General features: G+C 36.2%; 1 protein-coding gene across 4 annotated transcripts in view; it reads left to right on the forward strand.

Moving 5' to 3' along the window:
- rap1gds1 (RAP1, GTP-GDP dissociation stimulator 1) overlaps positions 1 to 18706 on the forward strand; it is a 48504-nt gene extending 29798 nt beyond the window's left edge. For all 4 annotated transcript variants that reach the window (XM_079605239.1, XM_079605240.1, XM_079605242.1 and 1 more), the window contains 8 exons: positions 5568 to 5711; positions 7060 to 7191; positions 7271 to 7405; positions 7502 to 7627; positions 10435 to 10574; positions 13013 to 13139; positions 14883 to 15011; positions 16812 to 18706. In XM_079605239.1, the coding sequence (XP_079461365.1) occupies positions 5568 to 5711; positions 7060 to 7191; positions 7271 to 7405; positions 7502 to 7627; positions 10435 to 10574; positions 13013 to 13139; positions 14883 to 15011; positions 16812 to 16939 (1061 nt within the window). In that variant the 3' untranslated portion in view covers positions 16940 to 18706. The remainder of the gene's footprint in view (positions 1 to 5567; positions 5712 to 7059; positions 7192 to 7270; positions 7406 to 7501; positions 7628 to 10434; positions 10575 to 13012; positions 13140 to 14882; positions 15012 to 16811) is intronic.
- Positions 18707 to 19994: the final 1288 nt, after the last annotated feature.

Genomic DNA, 19994 nt, shown 5'->3' on the forward strand with positions numbered 1-19994 from the left:
CTTTGGAATGTTGAGCGCGTTGTTAACTTTTGAATAAAAGCTGACGCGGGACAAAATGCTCGATTTCCCAACGCGTTGAACTGAGCAATGCCTTTGTGCCATTTTAACAGGCTACTTTTAAACGCAGTAATGTCAGTTTTATGTGTTTTCTGAGAGGGGGCGGGGGGGATTTTTGTTGGGAAAGTCGGGGGAGAGACGCACTCGATTAGACTGGATAAACACATGCAGCATCTTAATTGTTAAGAAAATGAAACGAAATAAATGAATAAATCAAGCCTTTATTACAAAACACGGCTATATCATACAGCATTCAGAAAAATGCGGACCCCTAGTTCCCACGTCTATGCCCAATGACGCTATGCCTACGATGAGCATTTAGTTAGGACTTAAAAAAAAAAAAGCGGGTCGGGTACAATATTTTCTTTCTTTTTTTTGCGGTCCGAGTTGCGGGCGGGTTAGTTGAAAACGTCGGTCGGGTGCGGGTTGTTTATACATTGACCCGCGCATCACTGGATGTCACACCGAAGATGGATGCTGCAGTAGTAGTAGAAAATGACACAGACGAAAAAAGGAGCCGGGTCTGTTGTTTGGAGGTTTTTTGGTTTCCAAAAATCCGACGTTGACCAAACAACCGTATTATGCAAGTGCTGTCGGGCTAAAATAGTTGCGAAAGGCGGCAACACGAGCAATTTGCTCCACCACCTCAGCCGCAAACACGTCTTGGAATATCAAGAATGTATGAAATTAAAGTCAGCAGGCTCAGCTGTGAGCCAAGAAGTTGCACTTTTTATTTATTTTATTTGTTCAGGTTATTCATTATTTTATTTGTTACTGGTTTCGAAGGAAGTTATAATAACTAATTCAAGTTGCATAACTTAAAACCAAATTATATACCTCAAAAGCAATGCAAAAGCAAGCAATACTTGAATAGATGTGAAATGTACCTGTTTTAACTTTAAAGTTCTTATTGTTCTACTTTTTGTATTGGTTTTTATAAAAAATACAAAAAACTTTGTGAAATTTGCACAATAAAAGTTTGGTATTTTGATTTGACTACAATTGTCTTTGCATTCTGATTCCTCACTTCATTAGAATCATGACTGGCTCTTATTTGTAAACAACAGCATCATTTTCTGGGGCCATGCAAACCTGTATTACTAGTGTGGAATTATTCTAAAATATTAATTAATGAGTCAATTAAGTCAATTTACTACAGCAATTCCTCTCTCAACGAGTTGAAAATGGATTGAACATCTGAATATGCATGAAAAAAAAAAACCCGTCAAAAACCGGAAAACCGGTATAATTTTGAAAAAAACCGTGATATGAATTTTTGGTCATACCGCCCAGCACTATGCTGCAGTGTATATTATGAGACGATTAAAGTGTTTTTTGTGCTTTAAAACCTATTGTAGGAGACTCCAAAAAAAAAGAGGAACCTTTAAAATAACATTATAGAGGCACATTATTTTTACAGTTGATATATTTCTGTTCCATAGTTTCAATATGTGCATCAAAACAGCACAGGTTAAGCTTCCAAGTTTAGTCATGTCGCGTTTGCTTTCAGCATGAGTTGAGGGACAGTAGTCGATGATCAAGCTTGAATATGGATATGGATGCTGGCACGTTTCCCGCGGTAGACCCACTGACCCAGTGACTGAGTGACTTCAGCAGCCTCAAAGGCTTTTCCTCCCAGCTGTGAGCATGTTGTGTTACTTATATAGAAAGTCGTACTCTGCCACCACCTGTTGTGGTTGGAAACAGGACACTTTATGAAATGAAAGCATGTGTTTGCAGCTGTGTTTTGGCTCAGAAATCTTGAGCATGAGCCAACAAGATTTTGAGTTCCAATTTCATATTGAAAAATCACCAAATTTGACTGGTTTTCTTTTCTTTTCTTTTTTTATCTAAGCTGGAACATCAAAACCGTCCAAGCTATTGAGAGTGACATGCCTCATAATGCAAAGCCTTGCTAATTTGATAATGAAAATCATTCAAAATGCATTTTCCAAGACTCTGGCTATTGCCTTCGGTTGAGTCGCGAGAGAGAAAGCTACAATTAAGCAGATGCGTGAGATTTCTCGGCTGCTTCGCTGTTTGGATAATAAGTGTTATCACTTGTCTCCTCTGCCATTGCCACATCCATCGTTTCCTCAAAATAGGACTCTGGGGTCTGCTTAAAGCTGCGGTCTGGACTTGCTTATTTGAACGTAAATCCGCCCGCCACGGTCAGATGCTCTTTTTGTCTGTGAGCTCGTCTGAGGATTTGAAGTGACATCGATATGTGCATCTGAAAGAAAGCTGTGTGTTTAGATGGGGAATCTTAATTGTTGAAGCGTGTGTTGAGGGAAATAGTTATTGAGGTGTTTTTTGTTCTGTGAGAAAGTGTTTCTGTTTGTGTGTTTTTGATACGTTGCAAAAACGTAGTGCCTTTGTCTTGGTTTAGAGCTATAACTTAAAACAAATCCTTAAAACAAAATTAATTCACATTAGAAACAGAATTGCACACTAATTTCATTTTTTTTCATTTTCAGAGAAAACATCTTGATGTTTTTTTAATTTTTCATTTCATACACCATTGACAATATTGTAGTTTCTTGTTTAAAACACAAACATCAAGATGTTGTTAAATTTCTGCTTTATTTTAGTATCATTGCTATTATATATATATATATAATGGTTTTAGTTAACTATAATAACCCTGACTCTCCTAAGACAAGTCTTATTGTTTTGTTTTCAATTTTTATTTAAAAATAATAATAAAATGATGCAGATTAAGAAATATATAATATGGTTTTATTCCATTTTCAGATTATTTATTTAGTTTTTATCATAAACAAGCAATCATTTATTTAACAACCCTTTTTGCAGGTTACTGTATGAAAGTGAAAGAAATTATATTTTATTAAGCGAGAATTCATTTCTTAAGAAAATGTTATTTTATATATTGTTTTAATATTTTTGTTATTTTTTATTATTTTCTTATTGTTATAAAATATAGTTAGTTATATATTTTGAACTGTAAGAGTTCATGACTTCACATGAAAGAATAGAGAGAGAGAGAGAGAGCAGGTGTGGGAGATGGAAAGCCGACAGCATTGAGAGCATGTGTGAAAGCGGCGCTTTGGTTGTTAGCATTCTGTGCACAGCGCCGCTATCCCATACTGCCAGTCTCCAAGACAACGGCCTACTTAGAGCCACTACACAGCACTACAGGCCAAGCTCTGTGAGTCACGTGGACCGCAGCAACTCTGTGTGTGTGTGTGTGTGTGTGATATAGAGGGGGAAAGGGTGAGCAGCGCTGTACCTGAACACTGCAGGCGTTTCATAACCAGCCAAATGCGTAGTGAGACGCCCATATGTCTGCGAAACAGTCTGACCTCAGATATCCATCCCTGCAAGATTTCCCCCCTGGCTTGTTGTGTCATTCGCCGACTGCATGAATCATCAATATTCAGTCGATTGGATTGTTATTCTGCATTTTTTGGAATGCAAAATACAATGAATTGTATTTGTTTATATTTTAGAAATTGTGTCATGGTGTAACGTTCATTAGATCACTGTGTCTGGTTTATTATTTATGGGTCAGGGAATTATGCAATTCAGTCTATGTACTTGAAGGGAAAAACATGCATTTAAATGCACCAGAGTTGGAGTCTGTATGAATCTGGGTCTCAGTTTATGGTCTGAGATAGTTGTCAACTGATATGCATTTTTAATGTTTTATTTCAGCGGCCGTTGCCAATTTCTAGCCAAATGGTTGGCCAAATAAAGTGCTGATGTAGGTGATGCAAGTTAATGATATAAATAATCTAACGTTATGATAATAAAAAAGATCACCTGTACACAGATTTGCTAACAAAACAACTTTATTCAAACTATTTTTTTGTTGTTGTTGTTGATATAAACAACTGACAAAGATTATCCATAGACTGTTTTTAGACTTTGCAATGCTGATAATTATGTAATATAATTTCATGATGGAAAATAAGATCGGATGTACAGTACACTAAGTTCCTAAATTCAAACAATTTAATTTTATTATATAAAAACATTGAAAACTGACAGATTATCTATAGACAAGGCTGCTGGCTGATTTATACCACGAATAAGATCAGATGCAAATCTAATTATTTTATTTCATAAAAACATTTAAAACTAAAAACAGAAAAGCATTATAAATATACAACGTTGTATATGTTTATATATATTAATTGCAACTTTTTTTCTCACAATTCTGACTTTTTCCTCACAATTTAGTTTATATTTCACAATTCTCAAAAAAAAAAAAAAAATTCTCATATATATCTCAACATTTTTACATTATTTCTCAAAATTGTGAGAAATAAACTTGCAATTGCAACATTTCAAACCCCTTTAGCGACTTTCTCCCCCAAAAGGGCCATGTGACTGATCTAGCAACTTTTTTGGTCAGAATTTGTGAGATAAAAAGTCACGATTAATTCTGTGGCAGAAACAAACTTCCATCTAAGGCTGTTATTAGACTTATAAATTAATACAAGAAGCCATCAGCCAATTTTGGTAAGCTCAATTTAAATTCAGCTTTTTCTACTTACCGGTAAGTTCATTGTAATGTCAGACTGGTTCCTGGACCAACAGGTTTTGGTTTGGTATCTGGGTCTTAGAGTTCGGGTTTAGCCTGAACCTGAGGTTAGTTTTAGTTTGGGTCTTAGAGTGTGTGTGTGTGTGTGTGTATGTGTGTATTGGCGCTTTTCCACTGCATGGTACGGTACGGTTCGGTACGGCACGGCACGCTTTGGCGCTTTTCCACTGCATGGTACGGTACGGCTCGGTTCGGTACGGCTCTCTTATGGCGCATTTCCACTGCATGGTACGGTACGGTACGGCTCGCTTCAGCTCGCTTTAAATGGTACCACCTCTGTTGAGGTTCCAAGCGTACCGTACCGATACTAAACGTGACGTGAAAACACTGCAGATCACTGATTGGTCAGACAGAATCGTCACTTCAGCGTCATTGTATATTTGCTACACGAGACACTAAACCCGCTATATTTAAATAGCCAGACAACAGCAAACGCGGTAGCACCTGTTTTTAGAGTTTTTACTTGACAAAAAAAGTTCAAAAAAATCAAACAAGAAATGGCTGAATCGTGGTCAGTGGACGAGGTGCAGACGTTCCTCTCGTTGGTTGCCGAGGAGCGGAAGTAGCACAGCTCTTATCCGCACACGGCTACCACCGGACCTACAACTTAACGATCAGTCCCACCCACTTTGAAGCGGTACTAACTGCAGTGGAAAAGCAACCGAGCTAAAGCAAACCAAACCGTGCCGTACCGAGTTGAGTCGTACCACGCAGTGGAAAAGCAAAGCGAACCGAACCGCTCCACGCCGTGTTGAACCGTACCGAACCGAACCGAGCCGTACCATGCAGTGGAAAAGCGCCATATGTGTGTGTGAGAGATATTAGTCTGTGTCTGGTCTTGACTCTAGCTCTGATGTGCATCTCTAGGATTTTGAGCTGTGAAATCCCTGTTAGACATGAAGGTGTCCTGGCTGTGAGATATAATAAGTTCTCTCTCTCTCAGATGTGATCAAGCTTCAGTTGGTGGATGCTGGTTTGGTGGAGTGTCTTCTGGAGGTGGTGGCTCAGACGGTGGACAGCGACAGGGAGGAGGACGTGGCTCAGCTCAAGACGTCCTCGGACCTCATGGTCCTTCTGCTGCTGGGAGGTACAGGACCAAAACTCTGGCAGCACTTAAATAACCTGTTAAATAAACAGTTTGAGATACATGTTAAAAATGACGTCATTTCCTCAGCTTGAATAAAGCAAGCAGGGCCTCATAAAACTTAATGACATGGTGTCAAGCTATGACCTCATACTGTATGGATAATGAATGATTTTCTATCCCCAAGAACGTTTTATATAGTTTCCCAGCAGTTATATAAGCTCATTATTAGCTATATAGGGATGCACGTCCTTTTACTTAGTAAAGGAAAGGGTGAAGTGAGGCCTTTCTGGCAGATGTATTTTTCACTTCATCAATATTAAACACTAGCTGAATAAGTTGTGGGGTATTAAAATGACTTTCACTGAATGTACTGAAGGCATTGCATTCTGATACCTTTTCCAACCTCACATACACTACCGTTCAAAAGTTTGGGGTTGGTAAGCTTTTTAAATGTTTCTTATTATAAATTTGTGAAATATTTTTACAATTTAAAATATCTCTTTTCCATTTGAATATATTTTAAAATGTAATTTATTATGAAATCATTCAGAAATCATTCTAATATGCTGATTTAATGCTCAAGAAACTAGAAAGGTTATTATCAATGTTGAAAACGGTAGTGCTGGTTAATATTTTGTGGAAAAAAAAGAACAAAAAGAGTCAAGATTCTATAATGAATAATAGAAAGTTTAAAAGAACAGCATTTAGTTGAAATATAAATATTTTTAACATTATAAAAGTCTATACTGTCAATTTCTATCAATTGAATGTGTCCTTGGTGAATAAAAGTATTAATAAAAGAAAAAATATGACTGACCCCAACATTTTGAAGAGTAATGTATATTATGTCATTACAAACATGATAATCATCCAGATTGTAAAGTGCGTTTCTCTCTCAGCTCTTCATTACAAAGAAGTCAGGAAGTTTTCTTGTTCACATCCCATATCAGATTCATTAGCCATACTGCTATAAAAAGGAAATTCAATTTTTTTGATTGAATTTCCTTTGTTAAATCAACTTTTCACAATCCATTTTCTCTAAATCTGAGCATAGTTGAGCCAAACTGTCTGTTACTGGGCAGACCATAGTTTAAGAAACATGATTTCACTCAAAACTTTGGCAAAATGCTAATATGTATTGTCTTTTGTAGTGTGCCATAAGTTCACTGCACTTTCTGTTTAATAAAATGCAGATTATCCATGATGTATTTTCACAACCAGCCGAAACCTAATACTGGTTCATTGAATAGTTGAACCTAGTTGGTCTCCATCTTAAAGGCATTGTAATTTGTCTCATTTTCTCAATTTGTGTTGTGTTTGCAGTCATGTGTGATGTGTTTTCCTGTAGATGAGTCGATGCAGAAGCTGTTTGAGGGTGGTAAAGGCAGTGTGTTTCAGAGGGTTCTCTCATGGGTGCCCTCCAACAACCACCAGCTCCAGCTAGCGGGAGCGCTAGCCATCGCTAACTTTGCCCGCAATGGTAAGACCTCAGGCCTACAACAACTTGGAGGATCGTGTGGTCACTGTTGAGATTGTGAATATGTTTTGTGTGTGTACAGATGGAAACTGCATCCACATGGTAGACACTGGTATTGTACAGAAGCTTCTTGAGCTGTTAGACAGACACGTTGAAGAGGGGAACGTCACGGTGCAGCACGCCGCCCTCAGCGCGCTGAGGAACCTGGCCATTCCGGGTCAGTCTGAAATTTCACTCAATCGTTGAATGATTCACCAACCTCTGCATAAGTGTCTTAAAACTAAATCTGCATCATTTCCCCTGTCTTCTCCAGTGGTCAACAAGTCTAAGATGCTCTTGGCTGGTGTGTCGGACGTAGTGCTGAAGTTCCTTAAATCCGAGATGCCACCAGTCCAGTTCAAGCTCCTGGGAACATTACGGATGCTCATCGACACACAGGGTATTTATTAACCGCAATTTATTAAAAACAAAACGTTTAAAAATATTTATAGATAGTCCCGCCTCAGAATCATGCCAGTGTCGCTGTGCTGAACTGGTTGTGATGCTTAAACTAAATTTTGCGTTAAAATTACATGCGTATTATTAAGAGTATATATAAAAAAGCATGAAATGACTTCAGGAAAGAAAATGTAGATTTATTTCCTGTATTAACCACGATTTGCTGCTTGCTGTTTTATTAGGGGGGTGGGGCATTGCCATTCTAAAAAAAATCTGATTGGAAATGTGGCCACGCCCATGAGTGCAGGATGTGTCATCAATATTTTTGATTCGTTTTTTTCTGGAAGAGAACAATTAATCGCATCCAAAATAAGTTTGTGTTTACATAATACATGTGTGTGTACTGTGTAAAATTATTTTGTGTATATAAATACACACATGTGCATGTATATATTTAAGTAAAATATGTTATTTATATATAATATAAATTATATATAAATCTATATACAGTATATACATGCAAATATTTCTTAAATATATACAAGCATGTGTGTGTATTTATATATACAAAATAATTATACACAGTACACACACATTTATGATGTAAGCACAAACTTTTATTTTGGATGCGATTAATCGTTTCACAGCCCTAGAATAACTGCATTCAAATGTGTTACACTGTTGATACTGTGAACTTAAAACTCTTAAAAATAGTTTTCATTAACTAAAATAAAGCTGATATATATATATATTTAAATTGTATATTTATATAATTATCTTAAGATGAGAAAAACAAATTAGAAATGTTGCCTTGGCCACTAACTGAAATAAAATACATTTAGGTAGATTACTAAAACTAAAACTGAAATAAAAAAATATTTATAGCTAAATAGAAATATAAAATTGACAAAAGCACATAAAAATACTCTAATTTAAACAAATCAAGATCAAGCTCAAAATAAATACTATAGTAACATATAAATAATTCTAAAATAACGATGTAATTGTAACGTCAAATGTCTGTTAAAAGTTAGCATTTAGATGGCCTCAAACAGAAATGAGCTAAATATGGGTTATGGGTTTTTAATTAAAATTGATAAGCTTACAGATCACTGTATGCTTTACAGGTGTTTAGCTCAGTTAAAGACAGCGTGTGTCATTTGATCTCGTCCCAGCTGCCGCCGCACAGCAGTTCGTCTCTGATATTAAGTGAGCAGAGGGTCGATGGCACTCTGTCATTTAAAAACTATGGATCTGCAGACAAGGGATCCGCCACGGATGAATTTGCATTGCCATTCAATGGCAGCAGTCCAGCCGTGTTAGCTTTCAGTGACAGCTTGGGTTTAAAAAATGAATATTCCTGGGTGAATAAACTTAAATACTGCTTAAGCTGTATCGACAGCGTCTGACATGCTGTCAATTACCACAGGCTTGTCTCTCAGTTTAAAAAAAATCAAGTGAAAACCACAAACACCTAGAAGACAAGAGACAAGACATTGAAAATATCGAACTACCATGTTTAGAAAGTATAATAGGTAACATTTTACAATAAGGTTTAGTTTGTTAACAGTTGTTGGTTAATGCAAATATAATGAACTAACAGCATTTATTAATCTAGGTTAATGTTCATTTATATAATTTTTCATTAGTAAATACGTTCATTCATAATACATTAATTTGTACAAAAATATGTGAGTACATATTAGCCTTAATCAAGATAAAAAAATATTAATATTTTAAATTCACTTTTATTTTTTTTATTTTAAGGTTACATTTTTTGTGTGCTTTTGTCATTCTTTTTGTGTTTTCTAATATTTCTATTTAGCTTTCAATTATATTTTTATTTCAGTTTGTTTTAAAAAACGTAGTACTTGCCCTAACACTTATTTTATTTCTGTTAACTTTTCTTCTAATATGTATATTGTATTTCAGCTTTATTTAAATGAATAAAAAGCATTTTTGAGTTTCTATTTGAGTTTTATTAAAAATACGAGTTTGTTTGGCTTCCATTATAATGTATATGCGTGTCCTGCTCTTTTTGCTTTTTGACAAACTGAGGGGAATGAGTTTTCACAGACATGATTTATTATATAATATTTAACACCAGAATATGCCTTTAAGAGGAATGTGCCATAAACAATCTACATCAGCATATCTTAGATGTTCAAATGTAGCTTCATAAAGTATTAAAGCCACAAAGTAGCTCTTCCTTTCATTTTTTTTTCCTGGAAAACCAACACCCTAGTTTATAAGCGCTTCCCATTACAAGTTTGTGAAGATGGTTGTCGAATGCTGTGTTTCTCCAGGATGACAATGTCAAGATTCATCAGGCTCAAATTGTGAAACAATAGTTGGGAGAAACATGAAGAATCATTTTCATACATGAATTGTCTTCTCTGAGTCCAGATGTTAAATTCATTGAGTCTTTGGGATGTCCTGGAGGAGATTTTACAGAGTGCTGGACTCTTGCATTGTCAATACAAGATCTTGACCAAAAATGTATGCATCTCTTGATTGAAATAAATGTGATGTTATTTCCATCAAGAGGAGCATCAGTTTCATCCTGTAAAACGGCCATGATGGTTGTTTAAGAAATTAAAAGCTACACACTCCATCAGTTAGGGTTAGAAGAACTGTTGCCAAACATGTGACTTGCTTGAATCATAATAATCACTGGAATAATGATCCAATCATAGACCTAAGCATTTGCCTATTTAAACCCAAACAGTGCGTGCCTGCGTGCGTGCAGCATGTGCGCCACTGTGCTTTGTGTTGGGTAGATTATGTTCAGTGCTGTGTGTGTTGCAGCTGATGCAGCAGAGCAACTGGGGACAAACCCAAAGCTGGTGAAGCGTCTAGTGGAGTGGTGTGAAGCGAAAGACCACGCCGGAGTGATGGGAGAGTCCAACCGCCTGCTGTCCGCTCTCATCCGACACAGCAAGTCAAAGGTCTCACACTCTTGCTCTTCATTCTCTCTCTCACTCCAATGTTTCCATCCACATTGCATAAAAAATGCTGGATGGAAACACCAGGATGCAAATCAATTCTAAAAATGTGCATTAAAAACGTATGCTCTCAATTGAGGCGGACATTTTCTAACATGATTTTTAAACTACGATTGAAACACATTTAAATCCCTCTATGCAAAACAAAAAACTGTGATTGGATTACTGGACTAACAAGCGGACCAATCGCATTGCACAGTTTGGTCGTTCTGAAATACCATGAGCTAAAGTCTGTCTGTCAAAATGATTTGGTTTAATTCCCTCCCAGTAGAGTCTCACATGACTGCGTTCCCAAACACCGGGCATCCGAACGCAAAAGAACAGCATTTATTGCATTTCGTCTGCACACTTTAAGGCACAAGTCATTTGATGTACGAAAAACAGCCACAGTGGCGTCCCCGATTGCAGCAACCCCCATTTTTAATTAGATATTTTGCACCAGTTTCCCAGGAAGTGACGGTTTTGTACTTTTGAACGCATGGGATGGAAATGGTGCTTTATTCGTGAATGTTTTATGCAATATTCCAAATATTTGAGCATAAGTTACATTCGCATGGATGGAAACAGCTGGTGATGCTTTACTGATGTTGCAGCATTATGCCTAGACGTGCATCAACACCGTATCCTGAGCAGGCTTGACACGACTAAAGCCAGGTGCACACTGTACGATTTATAATAGTCCTTTACGACTGTACGAACATGATCCCCCTGTACAGCAGTCAAGACTCGTTAAAAACGGACGAAAAGCAAGACTCGTCCAGAGATTTACATCATCAATCCGTGACATGTTCGGTGACTGTGAGACTGCACTCACATCCGAGATCGAAATGGGGGATAGCAAACAAAAATAATCTCTAGATGAGTGGCAATCAAGTTTTTAATGTTGTTTATGTGGTGTTTTTAATATGCTTTAAGACAAACCTTGTGCAAATTCATAAGTCAACACCATTGCTGAGTATTTTCTCCTTTAAACTGCAGTAAATCAAAGACAGTTTTAAAAACGCGGTTTAAATTCGCCATTGTTCTCTATGTAACAAATATTTTGTAACCAATCGCGTGTGGGCAGAGTTTAGCATATCATTAACTATGCTGCGAAACAGGAGTCTCGAGAGAAGTCAGGTTATCCCACTATATATTTCTGTTGATATGAAAAATCAAGTACACATAGCAATTAGGGCTGTCACTTTTTATTCGATATTCGAACATGACGTGAAATATCCGTAATCGAACTTCAAATAAACTAAATAAATAGATATTCGAATACATAGGCTGGTATTTGATATCCGTTCTAATTGGATTTTTCTCAAAAGTGACAGCCCTAATAGCAATATAGTGGGTGAATTATGTATGATTTATTGATTATTATGATGTTATAATGAACTATGTGCCTTTCTCTATAAGTAGTTCGAAGTGTTTCTAAGGATGCTGATTTTTAGAAGGCAGCTGTCTGACTCTGAGATGGAGAACGGGAACGTGGTTTGTGTAACATTAGCAACACATTATTAGCTGTTTGATAACGTAGTCAAGCAAAAGGCTAATCATATTAATTACCGTTATGTGTCCGACGTTGTAGAGAGCGATACATAAAACGCATTTATATTCTGATATGTGGACTTGCAGGCGAGTCTGTATAAATCGCTCTTTCGCACTCCGGTATTCTGAGTTTGTGCGAGTGAGTGGAGGCGGGGATAATTAGCATATTCATGAATCCGCGTATGCTAAAATGAAGCAAGGATATAGAGTTACATTCAAGCCATTTTAAGACATGAAGAATTTTTTTCGTAGAAAACAAAAAAACTTTTAAATACGCCATTTGGTTGATCCAAGATGAGGGATAAAATGAAAAGAAAATGAAAAAACAAAGACGTGTGTTTTGGAGCAAATGGTGGATTGTTGTTGTTTCACTTCAGGTTCTGCAAACTAGCGATTAAAGACTTAAAATTTTGGCCTAGGATCAGAGGAATCTCTTCGGATTCACAATATTTGTTTCAGAAGGACAAATCGGTACAGTGTGAACCCGGCTTAGAGCAGCGAGCAGTAAATCCCATCTCTACCATGTAAATCTTTTGTTTTAACCGGACATGACTGCGACAAGGAATGCACTATAGTTTAGACAAAACATCTGTTATGTCTGTGTATTAAACATCAAATATGTTCTGATTGGTTCTGATTTTGTTGTTTCATGCTGCATTTTCACTTCTAGTGAGGGCTAAATGTATTATCTGGGTCATTGAGTCATGGTGTTATATGAGAAATGGTTCAGAAATTTCATTGGACTCACAACCTCGTACATCAAAGGGATTGTGTTATTGCAGGCCATTTTTCCATCACGGATTCATGTCCTCTGGAAGGTTCTGACTGCTTTTTTTCTTTCTGAATAGGATGTGGTCCGAACAGTCATACAAGGTGAAGGTGTTAAGCACTTGATAACCATGGCGACGAGTGAACACATGATCATGCAGAACGAAGCGCTGGTGGCCTTGGGTCTCATAGCAGGACTAGATCTGGGTAAAAATCACGGATTACTGTATGTTATATAAATCTGTAAAGACACATCTGAATGTCTTCAGCAGGGTGAATTCAACTACACTGCAGTGTTACTTTAGCAGTGTCTATATGCTATTGTAGTATTTATCAATATGATCTTTCATTTTTATAGTTTCATTTTTATATTTAAATTTTAGTTTAAGTTTAGTCTTTGTTATACACTTTTCGTTTTTATTGATTGGTATTTCTATTTAGCTTGAATTTTATTTTTAATATGATATATTTAATGTATATTTACGTTTTATTCATTTTAGTACTTCAATTTGTTTCAGTTGGTGTCTAATTTTTTTTTTAAATGTTAAATGTTAAACTTTTTTCATCTAATATATATATATTTAAAAAAAATTCAGCTTATTTCAATTCCCAAAAATTCTTTAATAGTTTCAGTTCTAGTTAACAGTAACAACACTTGGTTACTTTTGTCTTGGCATAAATTCACCTTATTTGATCACATTCAGAGTTTTTGTAGCAATTTGGTGTGGTTGAGTCTAATACATTTTTTGAAATAGCTAAACTAACATACTTTTTATAATATTTAGAAAATGCTTGTTTTAATTAAAATTGTGTAAAAACATTTTATTTATCTTCCCAAACTAATTTCATGCATTTAAAGGGCTATATGTAAGAATTTGTATGTATTAATCACTTTTTTTATCGTCAATGTGTGAACAGCTTGTAACGAAACTTAAGAGAACGAGACCTTCCCCGATTTCCTAGGTTGCCTGTGAAAGCCTGTACTGATTTTCATGTGAAGGACTCTGGATGTTTTTTTGCCAGGATAATCAAAAGGATTTATGCGTGCGCTGGATAACCTCTCTTCTGTTCAATGACACATGAATGCTTATACAATGTTCAGGATAATGACGAAAAAGCTGTTCTGTACTGTACTGTCAACGTGTCATGCCAAGAAAAGGAATTCATACAAACTATAGTCTCACATAGCCAAATCTGTATACTCTCAAATATACTTTATAATCAATTCAAACTATCATAACTGTAATTTTAATGACCTCATCTGTCAACATTATTGCAGAGCTGGAGCGAACATATCCACATCACTATGATCAGATGCTTTCTTTACTGCTGCTTTCTCACCGCTGTCATTTATTTATTTATTAAATTTAGTTATCGAGAGGAAAGCGAGCCGCACATATTTACATATTCATCTAAACGTCGCTCTCAGCAGCGTGGACGCCGTCGGGATGTTCACTACGGCCCTGTTTACACCTGCTATTAAGATGCATTTTGCATGAATTCAGTAGACGGAGAGTAGGCGGCCTTTTGTGGCTGTTCGAATGCATTGCGTTTTCCACTACCTCTAGAAGTGGTCGAAAGTGGACAAGCTAAAAATGTTTATACCCCGTTTACACCTGTATTCAGCGTCGGCCACTTGTGATCCGATCGACCAGAACGCATCTTAATACCAGGTGTAAACAGGGCCTAATAGTATATCGCTGCAAAGGTATTTCCAACTTTTTACTTCTAAGCGGAAAATAACTTAACGTTACGTGAGCACGAGCAATAAGTTGCAGGCTGCAGTTCACTTAACGGCCACCGGTGTCGCTAATAACAAGGGTTTTTGAATACTACATATAGCCCCTTGAAGCCTTTAGTGAGATAAGGGCATTCATTCAGGTGTGATGTCCAAATGTTGTTGTGCCGTTCACAACTTTTAACCGAGTCACTTCACGGCTTTGATTTCAGACTGTGCAGAGAAGGACTTTGTCGACTCCAATCTGGTGCAGGTTCTACACAAACTACTGACAGAGGAGCACAGTGCACCAGAGATCAAATACAACTCCATGATTATCATCTGCTCCATCATGGGATCGGGTGAGTCGAGAGATCACAGAAACACATGACTCAACGCGTTCACAAGTGTAGGAAGGATTGGACCAAAAGAAGCCTGAAACTACACCTAAACAGCATTATTACTGTTAATGAAAACTATTTGAAATAAAATACATTATAAATATTAGATCGGAAAAACTTAGAAATGTTGCCTTAGCAATTAGAAATAAGCTTACTTAACTTAATACATTTATTTAATAATTAACTGTATTATGCATACGTTTAGCTAAAACATGCAACTAACCCTGAACCAAACCCTAATACTAACACTATAGTAAGTTCATGCAGTGAATTATTATTGATCCAATAATTATCCGAATGATTAATTTTGTTGCCAGTGACAAAGGCAATAACGTCAGCTGCGCGTTCTCGCTCTCTTCTCTCCGACGGCAAAATGACACATACCCGCTTCCTCTCTCACTCGTCTCATTCGCTCCGGTTAAATATAGCTTGTACTGCGCATAAATTTACAAATTCTAATTTGAAATACCAATTCAGTAAAACACTGTCAGTTTTTGGAACCTAATTAGTTGAGAAAGATAACGCAAGTTGTGTAACGGTATATTGGATCCGTGCATAAACTCTTAAAGTGACAGCAGCCTAATAAACCTGCTTATGTCTGTCAATGTTAATCAAAGAACAAAAGAAAAAAAAATCCCTCTACTCTTGACTGAATAACTTTTGTAGCTTATTAATCTACTTAATACTAATTAACTAATTAAAATGAATAGCATTAATCTGTATTTAATTTAATTTCTTTAGTATTTATTACCTAAATATACTGTATACCCAGCTGAAAAACTTAATGCTGTTTATTTCATATCCCTTTTTATTCTATTGTATTTATTTGTGCTGTTGTTTGAAATGTGTTTATTTTATTACTGTTTTTTTACTTGTTTTTTATGAAAATACAATTTTGCATTGAAGTAAAGTAGACTTTTGTTTGTATATGCTGTCAATTACACTTCGTAATCGGCCAAGAAATTTGCAATCGGTGCTTCTCTTCTTAAAGGGGTCCTATTATGCCCTTTTTCAGTCTTGATTTTGTTTTTAGGCTCTAATTGAATAGTTTTTCATGCTTGAATTTGCACAAAAAAAAATCACACATTTTAAGTTGTTGCAGGACTTCTCTTTCCAATTCTGTCAGTAACGCTTTTAGTTCTGGTCTCTGTGAAGCCCCTCCTTCTGAAAAGCGCAATGTGCTCTGATTGGTCGGCTGGACCAGTGTGTTGTGATTGGTCAACATCTTCACACGTGTTTTGGAAATGCCACGCCCCTTACCATAACTGCGGGTTTCAACACACTAGAAACGCAACTCATCCAGCACCCATTTTTTTGTCAATGCATCGGGCGGGAAATATTTAAATGAATAATATTGTGACGTGTTTGTTCCCGGAAGAAAACTCAAGACTGAAATGGAGGCGATTCAGAGAGTTCAGAAACAGTGTTCACTGATATAGAGAATAACTCCCTTTGTGACTTTGTGATTAGTAACTTTGCAGACCTTTTTCATGCGCAAACAGCAACATTACACACTAAAGATTTTATTTTTTATTTTTGATCATAAAAAGACCCCTTTAAAATGTAGTGTAAACCTAATTACCGGTATTAAATTAATATGAAATTATTAATGTTAACCTTTGTTATTCCGATAAGTCTTCATAATTTTAGTAAAGTAAAAATGCAAGTTAAATGTGCTGTGTATGTTGTTTCATGTACCGAACTAAACTCTCATGATTCGGTTTGAATGAATGAATTGTGTGTTTTCTCCTCTTGCTTTAGAGCCGCTTCACAAAGAAGTGCAGAGCTTGGCCTTTATCGACGTGGTCTCCAGTCTCCGCTCGCACGAGAACAAGACGGTGGCCCACCAGGCCTCTCTCACAGAGCAAAGGTTAACAGCACAGAGCTAAAAGACTCTTACGCACCATCTCCGCCCTGCCTGCTTCCCCTCACACACGCATATCTCTCGTTGTCATGTGCCAAGATGTTGTCCCTCTGCATTCCCTGCTACAGACTCTGAAAGCCCTCTGTTTGCTCCAAGCATGCAGAGACGCGGTACCCAAAGGCGGCCATACTTTATAGACAGCCTTCTGCAATAGATTCATACCCGAACTGCAAAATATTTTTAAAAGACCATAGCTGTGAAAAAAAAAGAAAAAAGAAAAAAAAGAAATTCATCTGTAAAACCATTTAAAGCGTTAGTCCAACTAAAAATGAAAATCCTGTCATTAATTACTCACCCTCGTGTCGTTCAAAATCCGTAAGGCTTTCGTTCATCTTCAAAACAAGTGAAGATATTTTTGATGAAATCTGAGAGCTTTCTGTCCCTCCATTGAAAGTATATTCACCTCTCTGATGCTTCAAGATGTTGATCAAATCCAAATGAATTCAAATCTTCTGATCACTTTATATGACCATACATGCGAGAACAAACCTCATTGGTTCTCGCACGCCAAGCGAACACGCTTGAGCTTCTGTTTACAGTGTTTATATCTGAATAAAAGCCTAAATTAAATATGTTCATCGTTCAAACGATCGTGGATTTATGTGTTCGGGCGAATGGAGGAACAAATCTCTCAGATTTCATTGACAATATCCTAATTTGTGTTCTGAAAATGAACGAAAGTCTTACGAGTTTGGAACGACACGAGGGCGAGTAAATAATGTCCGAATTTTCATGTTTGGGTGAACTAACTCTTTAAGCGGAAATAAAAGTAGAACATCATGTATGTTGGCAGTGGAAATAGAGCAGTTGTGCTTTCATGATATGTAAAATCACACATACCAACCGACTTGTGCATGTTTTTTTTTTAAATCGTCCAGTTTGTTGATGTATCTGTGTTCAGCTATCCAAGCCACGCCCATATGATATGCCCCGCCTCCTCCTCCTGCTTACTAATTTACATAGAAGAGTAGAGCTCAAGAGATGTGTTTGTACTGTATAGGGCACCTCTGGACCAGCATGGACCTTTTCATATTTTGCCTCCTGGTCCTATTGTGCCATCCACGATCCATATCTTTACCGGAAAGAGCTAATTCCACATCATTAGTCGAGAAATCATTGCTTATTGTCATATGGATGTATGAAGAAGCGATGCATCTTGGTACCAAGGACTAAAGTTGATTTTGATGATTTCAGGCCGGCGTACACCTCATTCAAAAAAGCTAATTCTTTCTAACATAGTATCAATAATTGAAAACACATTCCTGATCAGGATATGACTAGCAGGACTGCCAGTACGCACACACACACACACATACTGGGCTTCATGGCAGATTACTGAGACACGTAAGGGCTGGGACGGGTTATGTGTGTAGCTGATACCGCCAGTTACGCTGAATAATTATGTCTCAGACGACACACTCTTTGTGAACGTTTCTTTCGAGAAAGTGTCTTTTTGTTTTTTTTGCATGTGGAGCTGCCTGTCCTCCTTTCCATCCTCTCCGGTGTCCTCCGAACATGCTCCTCCTCGCACGTTCAATACTGTTAAAATCACTGTTCTGTGGCCATTTTATGGCAGGTAAATAAGTTCTTATTTATCATATTTGTACCACATGGCGATCCAATATATCTACAGTAGGAACCGTGCAAATATAAATGGAAATAATTGTTGTAAATGTCATTGAACTGTACATTTCAAAGATTTAAACTTATTAAAACAATTGCTGGTGACAAATTTATGCTGTGTGATTCTACCTTGCTTTCTTGTCAAAGTCGCGCTCATATTTGGGTGGAAATAGTTGATTAAATGTTGAAATGAAAGACTCACTGAGCAGATTAATGATACACTGCAGCAGACTTTTATTCAATTGAATACATCTTTAGGTTGAATTAAAACTCCCTCTTTCATTTCGATGTCAAGAGGAGATTAAAGTGATTCGAGAGAGTGGGTTGAATCCGCAGAAGCGCGAGTGATGCATTGTGGTTAGACTAAATCTATGTCAAAAAGGATGATGAAACGGGCTTTAATAAAACAGCTTTTTGTTGTGTATATATTTAAATAAAAAATATATACATAAGCACAAGCAAGGTATTTATTTATATTATACAATATATGTATATACAGTAAAATATGGAAGCCCATTCTACCACACAAGAAATAAATCATAAAACATTATGACATAACTCAAAATAAGTCTTAATTGTAAGATTTCTTTTTTAAATTGACACTCACACCAAGCTATATAATAATATATGTATTGAATATATATAGCTATATATTGAAATTATGATATAAAATGTAAAAAAATATGAGATCGGCATGATTAAAACTTGTCACAATTATGAGATAAGTTGAAATCGACTGTCAAAACTATATGATGATAACTTGACCTTATGATATAAAAAGTAATATGACATAAAAATAATCTAATTATGACGTTAATTATGAGATATATACGGTAAAATATGGAAGCCCATTCTACCACACAAGAAATAAATCATGCATTGGTAAATCATAAAACATTATGACATAACTCAAAATGAGTCATTATGATTTTTTTTTTTTAAATTGACTCACTCCAAGGAAGCTATATATATATTGGATATATATAGCTATATATTGAAATTATGAGATCGGCATGACAAAAACTCTAAATTATGATGTCACAATTATGAGATAAAAAGTTGAAATCGACTCAAAACTATATGATGATAACTTGATGTTATGATATAAAAAGTAATATGACATTAAATATCGAATTATGACATCAATTATGAGATATACGGTAAAATATGGAAGCCCATTCTACCACACAAGAAATAAATCATGCTTTGGTAAATCATAAAACATTATACTCAAACATATATAACTCAAAATGAGTCATAATTAGGATACTTTTTATAATTGACAGTCACACTAAGCTACGTAATAATAACGTGAAATTATGATATAAAATGTAAAAAAAAATATGAGATGGGCATGACATAAAAATTCTAAATGTCACATTATGATATAAAAAGTT

Source organism: Phoxinus phoxinus (assembly GCF_949152265.1).
Source record: "Phoxinus phoxinus genome assembly, chromosome: 2".
Classification (NCBI taxonomy): Eukaryota; Metazoa; Chordata; class Actinopteri; order Cypriniformes; family Leuciscidae; genus Phoxinus; species Phoxinus phoxinus.